This window comes from Malaclemys terrapin, chromosome 10 (assembly GCF_027887155.1).
Source record: "Malaclemys terrapin pileata isolate rMalTer1 chromosome 10, rMalTer1.hap1, whole genome shotgun sequence".
Lineage (NCBI taxonomy): Eukaryota > Metazoa > Chordata > Testudines > Emydidae > Malaclemys > Malaclemys terrapin.
Window position 1 is genome coordinate 56,362,241 of NC_071514.1, and position 12,750 is coordinate 56,374,990.

Here is a 12,750-nt window from a genome sequence, read left to right on the forward strand (position 1 = left end):
AGGAAACTTACGTGAGAAAGTCCTGCTGAGCTGTTCCTCTGAGCATAGCCTGGGCAAAGGCTGTGGCTGCATAGGATGACTATGAAGCCAAAATTTAATATTACAACATTGACTTTGGACAGAATATCCATTCCTGCCTCAGCTCTAAGCAGAGAAGCTGGGGTATTATTTGGGAGACCAAGGATCTTTCTAAGAAATTTGTTTTGACTCGCCTCCAGTCCTGCGGGTTCATTCCACCCCCATATTTCTGCACTGTACAAAATTTGAGCTCACAACTTATCCTCAGACTCTCTTATGGGCTGGTGCAATTAAGTTGCCTCTATGAGTCCAGATAAAACATAACACAGCTTGTACTGAATTTGAGGCCTTCTCTTTTATTACTTGAATATGCTTATCCCACAAACCATTTTGTGAGAATCACATACCCAGGGAGGGGAAAGAGCTAACTTGTTCAATATTTTGCCCATTGATCCTCCATTTATGCAACCTCCGTCTCCAACTAACGACATTTACTTTAGTTAGGAATAATTTATCGAGAGGTCCTCCTATTGATAGTATAAACCCAATGCATTTAATAAAATGTTTCAATACCAAAAGTATTTGTAACAATAAAACCGTATCGTCTGCATATAATGACAGACACTGGGTGATTCCTGATTTTAGTGGGAAAATACTGAGTCCCCTTTAATGGTACAACAACATAGAAAAGTGGTGAAAAGACAGTCCTGTCAACCCCCCCTTTGTAATTGGGATGGAATCACTTAATTCCCCAGCTAGCCTATCAAGAAGAGAAATGACAAAGAGTGGGGAACAATCACACAGATAGTTTTTCCCGACAGAAATATATTTGCAATGAATTTTACTTTATCTGTTTAGAGTAAGTGCTGACTTTCCCCTCCTGCATCTGTGCAGTTCTATAGTCATGCCCTCCAATCTTAGTGATTTCGGTGAGAGCAAGGGTACAGAGCACCACAGGATTGTACCTTTCATAATGTGCAAGGTTTAGCTTTAAATCAGCCAGTTTGATAGATTCATAGAGTGAATCTGCTGTGCTTCTCTCCCTGGCACTGGAGGATCATATATCAGGGATAGATAAAGGTGTCATTAATGCCAGGTGTCTGGGATTCTAGTGTTGGTAATCTTCTCCCCATTTAGATACTCAGAAACTAACTAATTCACTTCTTAATCTTCAGTAGGCTAAGAAGATAGAGTTCCCTTGATCTCTCACTGTAATATAGGTTTGTCAGACCTCAAATCATCCTTGTATCTTTTTTCTGAGCCATTTCTGATTTGTTTCAACATCCTTTTCAAAGTGTTGGCACTAGAACTTGACACAGTTTCCAGAAGTGGTATTACCAATGCCGTTTATGGAGGTAATGCTGCCTTCTTATTCTTTCTTTATATTCCCCTCTTTATACATCCAAAGATTGTTAGCCCTTTTTGCCACAGCATCACACTGGGATCTCATGTTCAGTTGGTTTTCCTATGACGCCTAAATCCTTTTCAAAGTCATTGCTTTCCAGGATCTAGTCCCCCCATCCTCTAAGCACAGCCTGTATTTTTTTGTTCTTAGATGTATGAGCTTGCATTTGTCTATATTAAAATGTATGTTGGGTAATTGCAGTGAGTTTACTGATTGATCTAGTTTATTCTATCTGTGTTTTGTCCTTATCATTGTTACCACTCCACCACTTTTTGTCCCATCTGCAAATTGTACAGCAAGGGCATATAAAGGCATTTCTTCCAGATCATTGAAAACGATATTGAATAATTTAGTCCCATCCCCCATTTGATGATCATTCCCCATTAACAATCTATCCAGTAGCCAGGTTTTAATGACACTATTTAATAGAGCGTCATTGACTTGGTATAATGCCTAGATACTGTGGTACACAGTAAGTCAGATTCTTTACAGAAGTCCAAGTATGTCAACACAATTACCTTAGTCAACCAAACTTATAATTTTTTGATGAGATTACAACGGGTTAGTTGGACAAGCTCTATCTTCCATAAAATGAAGATAATTGGCTTTAATTATGCTATTATTCTTCAGTTCTTTACTGATTATGTCCTGTATCAGCCATTACATGATTTTGCCCACAATCAGTGTCAGGCTAACCAGCCTATAGCTACCCAGGTCATCCCATTTACCCCTATTAAATATTGGCCTGTTCGCTCTTGCAGTGTTCTGTAACTTCCCCAGTGTTTTAACATTTATTAAAAGTCAACACGAATGGCTCAGAGAGCTCTGTGGCCAATTCTTTTAAAAGTCTTGAGTGCAAGTTATATGCTCTTGCTGATTTAAAATTATTGACATGTACTAGATGCTGTTTGACGTCGTCCCTACTTACTGTTGGAACAGAAGATATTCCATTATCACTGTAACATATTAATAAATCACCTAGCTTCTTTCCAAATCCATAAATATTTCTGTAACATTTTATTACTTACCATGGGGATTGGATGCCTGAGGACATTGCTAATGTAGCCTGAGCCTTTCACTTGCAGGTCACCAGCCCAGCTCAGTACAGTTTAAAAGTGGTTGCCTTTGAGTGTTTGGAAGGCATTTGGGGGCTCTTATTTCCCCATTAGTGAGCATTCGCCCTGAATGACAAACTCAGACCTTAACAAACTTGCCGTGTTTGTTAAGCAAGAGAAAAGCCCTGTGTGAGTACTTCTAAATCAGTTTAGAAATAGCTTATAGTGATTTATTTACCTTCATCTCGTCATCAACTTCACTTAATCAGTTATAGCCATTTCTAATCCAGTTTAAGACTGTTCACGCAAGGTTGTGCAAACTGGGCAAGTTTGTGTGTGGCCAACCCCTCAGTCAAACAGGATTGTTCTGAACAATACCTTCCCGAGTACCTGGAGTCCCTGCTTCACAGGTTGTTCTGCCCGACAGCTTGTTATGTAAATGTCTGCACCTCAGGTCTGCACAGCAGCCTGCAGGAGGATTCGTTCTGCTGCCCTACTGGGGCAATTGTATGTACTTGTCTGAGTTTCTCTCCATTGAGCGTCAGGTGACCCCTCTTTAATTCTAAAGCCAAGAGCTGCTCCAACACCGACCTGCCTATGCTCTCACACACTCTGCTCCCTCTAGCTTTGGGTGGGAACAAATGTGCTTGTGAGTGTGTGTGCGCGTGCGCACATCCCCCCCCTCTCTGTCTGGCATTTGAGAACCCGGAGCGGTCTCTTCCATGAGTCAATATAAAGTAAATGTGACCGTTTGGTCACAGAGCTAGCCTCAGCAGTTACCCAGTGTTTTTACTTGCAGCAATTCAGGAGAAAACAAATTTCAGATGCCTCCAAAGTAGTAATGTAGCTGCCATGCTTGCAGCAGATAATGACTCATGTACAGTTAGTGTTGGGAGAAAAATATGTGAAGGTGCCAGCAAAACCATGCTACACCTCCCAATAGAGTAGCCTTTTGGGTGTGGACCGGACTTTGCCCATATGACTAAGCACAGCCCAGACTGTAGGATTGTTGTGTAAACTCTTACGTGATATGGGATGATTCATGCATCTGCATTCCCAGCTTGACCTGAGGACTTGTTTGGGCCATGTGCTGGTTTTGATCAGTTCCTAGTATCTTACGCACTTATGCTGTTAAGTCAAACCCCACTGGCCCTGTAGGCTTTGCTGGAGCCAACGACAGGCTCCATACACAACAGACAAGAAGGTTTCCAGATGACATTTGGTTGGAATTCTTTCCAAGCATTTAGTGAAAATGCAGCTGAGAGCAGAGAGTTGCTTGAAGGGCTATCAATTTAGCTTCTGAGGCATGTGATGTAAGCTCTTCCATAAACACTTGTGTTGTATTTGGTACATGTGAGGCTAGTTGTGTTAAGACCTTTTAGGCGGCCACCAGGCTGACATCTCCACACATTGCAGTGGCTGTATGATAAGAATGTTTCAGGGAACTTTGGCCTCTTATCAGGCTCATTTGACAAATATTATTCACTTCTGAACTGCACTGAGAGTATGTTTTCAGATTCCATAGCTTGAGAAACCTGCCTTGTTCCCAGTCTTAGTCAACGATGGGGAATTTGTCAGCATATTGCATGTTAGGATAAAATGCAGAGGGCTGTCTGTTTTCCCATCTCTTATTCTGACTAATGCTCTGATGCCCTTGTTTAGCTCTGTTGTACCCTGGGGATCAGTATTAATCTCCAGCCTCCCTGCTGGTTTGTCCTGGCTTGGAATTAGTACAGCTCTGATACCAAGGACAGCAGTAAGGGTGTGCGTGAGAACTAACACCCACATTCCTTTATGGTGCCCTTGGGTATGTGAAGCAGTGCAAGTGGCTGCCATCATTCTGCAGGTTATTGTACATACTAGTTGACTGATACGATTGCTGGTGCAAGATGGTCTCTATTCCTGGAGCTAGAGGAATCTGTAGCTTTTTAATGCCTAACAGACCACATCAGCATGTAGCAGCAGGAGAACACTGAGTGGAAGTAAGGACGTGGCATCATTTCTTTATATGGTATTAGTGAGGCCATTACTAATCACTGTGTCTATTTCTGCTGTCTGCAATTGAAAAGTATGTTGACCGATTGGAAAGGGTTCAGAAAAGAGCTACCAGAATGGCTGGAGGTCTGGAAATCCTGCCTCAGTGAGAGACTAAAGAAGCTCAATGTACTTAAAGTAGCAGCCGTGTTAGTCTGTAGCCGCAAAAAGAACAGGAGTACTTGTGGCACCTTAGAGACTAACAACTTGTCAACTGCTGGAAATGGGCCATTTTCATTACCACTACAAACAGTATTTTTTCTCTCCTGCTGATAATAGCTCACCTTAACTGATCACTCTCGTTATAGTGTGTATACCCATTGTTTCATGTTCTCTGTGTGTGTATATATATATATCTTCCTACTGTATTTTCCACTGCATGCATCTGATGAAGTGGGCTGTAGCCCATGAAAGCTTATGCTCAAATAAATTTGTTAGTCTCCAAGGTGCCACAAGTACTTCTGTTCTTTTTTCAATGTACTTAGTTTATCCAAGAGAAGGTTAAGAGATGATGTGGTCATGGTCTACATGGGGAAGACATTTCTGATAGTAGAGGGCTCTTTAATCTTGGAGATAAAGGCAAAACAAGACACAAAGGTTGGAAGCTGAAGCTAAAAAAATTCAAACTGGAGATAAAGTATTTTTTACAGTGAGGGTATTTAATCACTGGGACAACTTACCTAGGGACATGGTGGATTCTCCATCACCTTGAAGTCTTTAAATCAAGGCTGGATATCGGTCTAAAAGTCAGAAGTTGTGATGCAGAGTTTACTGGATGAGGTTCTTTGTCCTTAAGTGATGCTTAAGTGATTTCCCTCCCATATGTTGCTGTCCCTGCTGCTGTCTTTTGTCACCTGCCAGATTTTCATGAGAAGGCTGGAGATGGACAAATGGCTCATGTAAACTCTGCCAATGTAACCCTTCTGCTAGGCAGCAACGGGAGTAACAAGAGCCAGGTTCAATAGGACATCAAGGGTCCCTTTTAAAATAAATAAAATGGTCAGCTCAAGTCCCACCTGACACCTTGTTCACGCCCAGATTTTAGAAATTTATAATCTAACCATCGGGACCCTCTTACAGGTGTTTTTTCACCACTTGTGAGCACAGGGGAGGCCTGGAAATAGGAAACATGAGTCTTTTTTATTCAGTAACAAGATAGATGTTTCTTAACACAATAAAATAAAATTAGCCAAACCCCAAAGTGTGTACGAAGGGCATGGCCAACTCCATGGGCTCAGTTATAAATTCCCTGGCTTTTTGGGGGCCTGAGACTTTACTGAAACACAATCCTCTCAACCAGGCCAAACTGGATCTAGTCTGCTCATCCATGTCCAGTTCCATAATATCAGCTCCACAAGGGTCCAGAAGCCTGGGCTGGAAGCCAGCACAAAGCAAGACACCCAATGTCTGTCTTTCTCCTGTTCATCTTGGGCTCACTACCGAATCCAAGCTGCTATCCATCAGCTCATGGTGACCCATTTCTCCCTTCACACTTCATATAACTGTAACCATTTATACAGTTATATGGCACCGTTTCTCAGAACAGCCCACAAGCAAACTACAGAAATGCAGTATAATACCCAGTACTTGGCAGTGGTGGTTCAATTTTAATCCCTTGATAAGGTGTCATTTTCCAATGAATTTACTGCACTATATTTTGTAAAATTAATGAACTCTTAGTAATCTGACAGGAGACCTCTCTCCAGATTTGTGTCTGTGTCTTAGATTCTTGCAAAAGGGACACATTGTGGTTTGAAGGTATTCGTTCAACATACAGTCCCCTCCACATCCACTGTGTGGAGAGGATGGGCCAGGGCTCCACCTCTTCCTCACCCTTGCTGTGGTAGGTAGGGCCCATGGAGATATTAGTAGAGAACCCTACTTAGACAAATTAGATGTCTTCAAGTCAGCAGGGCCTAATGAATTACACGTTAGAATACATAAGGAACTGGCTGAAGAGATCTCTGAATCATCAGCGATTATCTTTGAGAACTCATGGAGGACTGAAGAGATACCAGAGGACTGGAAAAGGGCAAATATAGTACCTATCTATAAAAAGGGGAATAAGGACAATCCAGGAAATTATAGACCAGTCGTCTTCACTTCAATACCCAGAAAGATAATGGAACAAATGATCAAACATTCTATTTGTAAGCACCCAGAAGAAAATAAATGTCAGCATGAATTTGTCAAGAATAAATTATGTTAAACCAAACAAATATCTTTCTTTGACAAGGTAACAAGCCTCATGGACGGGGGGAAGCGGTAGATATCATTTATTTTGACTTCAGTATGGCTTTTAATGCGGTCTCATATTATCTTCTCATAAACAAACTAGAGAAATATAGCCTTGATGAACCTACTATGAGGTGGGTGCAGAACTGGCTGGAAAACCATATTCAGAGAGTAATTACCAGTGGCTCACAGTTGAGCTGGAAGGGGCCTGCAAGGATCTGTCCTGTGTCCAGTACTATTCCATATCTTCATAAATGATTTGGATAATGGCATAGAGAGTACACTTATAGAGTTTGTGGATGATACCAAGCTGGGAGGGGTACCAAGTGCTCTGGAGGACAGGATTTCAACATGAGGAATAATCAATTGCATAAATACAAAATGGGAAATGATTCCTGAGGAAGGAGTACTTTAGAAAGAGATCTGGGGGTTATAGTGGATCACAAACTAAATATGAGTCAACAATGTAATTCTGTTGCCCCCCCCCCCCAAGTGAACATCATTATGGGACGTATCAGGAGTGTTATAAACAAGAAGTAATTTCTTCCACTGTACTCAGCATTGATAAGGCTTCAACTGGAGTATAGTATCCAATCCTGGGCTCCACACTTCAGGAAAGATGTGGACAAATTGGAGAAAGTCCAGAGCAGAGCAATAAAAATGATTAAAGGTTTAGAAAACATGACCAACAAGGAAAGATTGTAAAAATTGGGTTTGTTTAGCCTGGAGAAGAGAAGACCGAGGTGGGACATAAGTCTTCAAGTATGTAAAAGGTTGTTATAAAGAGGAGGGTGATAAATTGTTCTCTTTAACCCCTGAGGACAAAACAAGAAGCAATGGGCTTAAATTGCAGCAAGGGAGGTTTAGGATAGACATTAGGAAAAACTTCCCGACTGTAAGGGTGGTGAAACACTGGAATAGATTATCTAGGAAGGTTGTGGAATCTCCATCTTTCATTGGAGGTTTTTAAAGAACAGGTTAGACAAACACTTGTCGGAGATGGTCTAGATATGCAGGGTATAGAAAGGCAGGAACTGGACTAGATGATCTATCGAGATCCCTTCCAGTCCTACATTTCTATGATTCTAACCCAGGTAAGTGCAAGGAGAATTGGGCCTGTTGTCACATTCATATTTTTTTCCCTCCTCCTTGTAACAACCTTTTATGTACTTGAAAACTGTTATGTTCCCCCTCAGTCTTCTTTTCTCCAGACCAAACAAACCCATTTTTTTCAATCTTCCCTCATCGGTCATGTTTTTTAGACCTTTAATCATTTTTGTTGCTCTTCTCTGGACTTTCTTCAATTTGTCCACATCTTTCCTGAAATGTGGTGCCCAGAACTGGCCACAGTACACAATACAATAATTGCTAGCTTGTATTTATAGAAACATTGCGTTTCTGCATTCTCCACAGCCTACCGCACTGAGGATGCTGAGACAGAAAACAAATTTGTATAAAGGGCTTGGTATATTTATAAATTTGTATATAGAAATAATTGATGAGGATGATGATTTGTTTCTGTTTCTATTGCACACACAGTGTGCCAGGCACTTTCCAAACAGAATCCCTGCCAGGAAGAGCTCAACTCAAAAAGGCAAAGGACAGGGGAAAAGGGCATAATATCTAGTAATTTGTCACTTTGTTGTTAAAACATTTAATTAACCACAGTAATTTTTATTTAATGCTATTTCTATACTATTCCCATCTGACTATCACTCTGTCCTGGATTTAACCTGGATTTGATGAGCTTCTATAGTTTGCACACTGGGCTCATCTTTCCCGGGGTCAGTATGTGGTTGGTTTTTATATAAACAGTTAAATAAAATATAATTTTAAGACAATAATAGTTAATTAGTGTTTGCCAAAGTCAGAAATACAGTTCTTGGCTCAGGCTTGGCTAGGGAATGGACATGAATCACAAGGAGTTTTCAGAGTGAGGTTGATGGCTTTGATTTGTTGGGAGGGCCCATTGGTTGGATTAGACCCAGGTCCAAATAAGTGGTATTCCACCCCCAGTCGTTGAGGAAACAATGGCTATTAAGCAAATCTCAGACAGTGTTAATGGAAAGTGAATTTTAAAACCACAACTTAGCGTTCACTCTGGAAACCTAATTCTAGGTGTTCCCTGCCTCCGATTGGAGAACAGAAACATGCCATGTGATGATCTGGGTGTCTAATCAGAGCTGGCCAGCACCGCTGGGAAGGTGACTTTTGAATACCCATAGCAAACTGCTCACAAAACTGCAGCAGCAGATTAGTCACAGAAAGTACTCAGCAAATCAGCTAACTAGGGACAGAATTTGAGCGAATCGCTAGCTGTTCACAGCCACTTAGCATGCATGATAAAAGGCGAGATCTGCCTGACCAATGAACGGCATGGACTCCTTCCAAACTCAATGATCTCTTCTCTTTCCCTCAGGCCTGAGGACTGAGACAGGAAGATGTCTGAAGTGCGGCGTGACAGCACGAGCAGTTTACAGCGGAAGAAGCCACCATGGCTCAAACTCGACATACCAGTGCCAGTCTCTGTGGCAATGCCTGAGGAACCCACCTTTGTGCAGGTACTGGTATGAGTAACGTACAAAGATCGGGGAGGGGCATAAGGAATGAATATGTGAGTTCAGTGTAGTCTGTACACACAATGGGAAGGGATTTGGATGCTTAGAGCTTTGGACTCTACTGTGATGGGAGCCTGTTTGCATTATATGGTCTAGGGACAGTGGCCTCCTAGATACAAAACAGGTAGGGCATATTAAATGGTTATTAAGTTACAGGGGTAAGGATGGAAACGAGAGCTTCATTTAAGTCGGGTGATCTGAATTGTACCTTCCAACAGACAAAGGGAAGCAGAAGATGGGTTGTCCTGAAAGAAAAGATGAAGAGTAAGTGGAGTGTTAACATGTCAGAATGCCAGGAGCATGGGAAATCAGCAAGAACCCAATGGATCCTAAGAGCCACACAATGGACTAAGTGCCAGAGAGAATGAAGAAATGGGAATGGGATGGTTAAATATATATCAAGGGCAGAGAGGAACTCGGAAGAAAGTAGCTCCATTAATAAGTGAGGATGGGATGAAATTAACAATTCATAAATAGCTGATAGTGAATTCTTCTTTTTAATCTTGTCTTCAACAACAACAAAAATAGTGAGAAGATGTTTAGTACAGGAAGTAAGGTAGGAATAGCCTACCTTATAAACGGTAGTTAAGAATTAAATACATAAGTTCTATATGGTGATGCTGGCATCTATTATTCCCTCCATTCCCCACGGAGCCTGGTTCGCAGCTCTTGATATGAAGGCTGTCCATGTCCACGTCGACATTCACCCAACCCACTGGAAATTTCTCCCTTTCCGAGTAGAACTACACCATTGCCAGAATGGTATTTAGTCATTATTTAATTGCATCACATTGTTGGCTCATATTCAAATTGTGATCCACTATCACCCCAGACCCTTTTCAGCAGTACTACCACCTAACTAGTTATTCCCTATTTTCTGTTTGTGCATTTGATTGTTTTCTTCCTGAGTGCAAAATACTTGGCTTATCTTTATTGAATTTAATCTTGTTGAATTCAGACCAATTCTCCAATTTGTCAAGGTCATTTTGAATTCTAATTCTGTTTTTCAAAGTGCTTGCACCCCTCCCAATTTGGCGTCATCTGCAAATTTCATAAGCACACTCTCCACTCTCTTACACAGGTCATTAATGAAAACATTGAATAGTACCAGACCCAGGACTGACTTTTCTGGCACCCCACTAGATATGACTTTTTGATTTGACAGTGAACCATTGATAACTATGCTTTGTGTACAGTCTTTCAACCAGTTGTGCCCCCACTTTATAGTAATTTAATCTAGAATGTATTTCGTGGTTTGCTCGAGAGAAAGTCATGTGGGACTAATCTCCATGCTTGAATAATAAGAGTATAGAAGTAGGGAATGTTCTATCGACCACCTGACCAGAATGGTGACAGTGATTGTGAAATGCTCAGGGAGATCAGAGAGGCTATAAAAACAGAAAACGCAATAATAATGAGGGATTTCAACTATTCCCATATTGACTGGGTACATGTCACCTCATGCAGAGATAAAATTTCTAGACACCTTTAATGATTGCTTCTTGAAGCAGCTAGTCCAGGAATGCACAAGGGGAGAGGCAATTTTTGATTTAGTCCTAAGTCACAGAGTCCTAAAGTGCACAGGATCTGGTCCAAGAGTTGAAAATAGCTGAACTGCTCAGTAATAGTGAATATAATGTAACTAAATTTAATGTGCTTGTAGGGGGGGAATACCATTGAAACCCTCCACGGTCGCATTTAACTTCAAAAAGGGCAACTACACAAAAATTAAGAGGCTAGTTTTAGAAAAAAATAAAAGGAACAGTCACGAGTGAAATGCTTGCAAGTTGCATGGAAAATATTTAAAAATACCATAATAGAGTCTCAAACTAAATATATACACCAAATAAAAACAACAACAACAAAACAGTAAGAGGACCAAAAAATGCCCTCCATGGCTAAACAACAGAGTTAAAGAGGTGGTTAGAGGTAAAAAGGCATCCTTTAAAAATTGGAAGTCAAATCCTAATGAGGAAATTAGAAAGGAGCATAAACTCTGGCAAGTCAAATGTAAAAATATAATTAGGCAGGCTGAAAAAGAATTTGAAGAGCAACTAGCAAAAGACACAAAAACTAACAGCAATTTTTTTTTAAAGTACATCAGAAGCAGGAAGCCTGCTAAACAGTCAGGGGGCCACTGGACGATTGAGGTGCTAAAGGAGCAGTCAAGGAAGATAAGGCCATTGCAGAGAAGCTACATTAATTCTTTGCATCTGTCTTCACTGGAGAGGCTGTGAGGGAGATTCCTTATGTGACAAATCTGAGAAACTGTCCCAGATTGAGGTGTCAATAGAGAAGGGTTTGGAATAAATTAGTAAATTAAACAGTAATAAGTCGCTAGGACCAGATAGTATTCACCCAAGAGTTCTGAAGGAAACTCAGGTATGAAATTGCAGAACTACTAGCTGTAGTATGTAACCTATTGCTTAAATAAGCCTTTATACTAGATGCCTAGAGGATATCTAATGCAAAGCTGATTTTTAAAAAAGGGTCTAGAGGTGATTCTGGCAATTACAGGCTGGTAAGTCTAACTTCAGTACCAGGCAAATTGGTGAAACTATAGAAAATAACAGATATCAGACACATAGAGGAACACGATAGTTGAGGAAGAGTCAACATGGCTTTTGTAAAGGAAAATCATGCCTCATCAATCTATTAAAATTCTTTGAAGGGGGTCAACAAACATGTGGACAAGGATGAACCAGTTGATATAGTGTACTTGGAATTTCAGAAAGCCTTTGACAAAGTCCCACACCAAGGGCTTTTAAGCAAAGTAAGCTGTCATGGGATAAGAGGGAAGATCATCTCCTGGATCAGTAACGGGCTAAAAGATAGGAAACAAATAAATGGTCAGTTTTCACAATGGAGAGAGGTGGTTTCCCCCAAGGACATATTCATAAATGATCTGGGAAAGAGGGTAAACAATGAGATGGCAAAGTTCGCAGATGATACAAAATTACTCAAGATAGTTAAGTCCAAAACTGACTGTGAAGAGTTGCAAATGGATCTCAAAAAATTGGGTGTCTGGGCAACAAAATGGCAGATGAAATTCAATAATGATTAATGCAAAGTAATGTTAATTGGAAAACATAATCCAACTATACGTACTAAATTAGCTGTTATCACTCAAGTAAGTGACCTTGGAGATATCACGGATAGTTCTTTGAAAACATCTGCTCAATATGCAACAGCAATCAAAAAAGCTAACGATGTTAGCAACTATTACGAAAGGGATAGATAATAAGACAGAAAATATAATAATGCCACTATAGACATCCATGGTAACCCACACCTTTACACTGACCGTAGTTCTGGTTGCCCCATCTCAAAAAAGAAATATCAGAATTGGAAAAGGTACGAAGAGGGTAACAAAAATGATTAGGGG

General features: G+C 40.7%; 1 protein-coding gene across 3 annotated transcripts in view; it reads left to right on the top strand.

Annotated features, from left to right (window-relative positions):
- The window catches only part of RHBDF1 (rhomboid 5 homolog 1), a 103,674-nt gene that overhangs the window by 37,386 nt on the left and 53,538 nt on the right, over positions 1-12,750 (top strand). For all 3 annotated transcript variants that reach the window (XM_054042724.1, XM_054042722.1, XM_054042723.1), the window contains exon 2: positions 9,167-9,308. In XM_054042724.1, coding sequence (XP_053898699.1) covers positions 9,189-9,308 — 120 coding nt within the window. In that variant the 5' untranslated portion in view covers positions 9,167-9,188. The remainder of the gene's footprint in view (positions 1-9,166; positions 9,309-12,750) is intronic.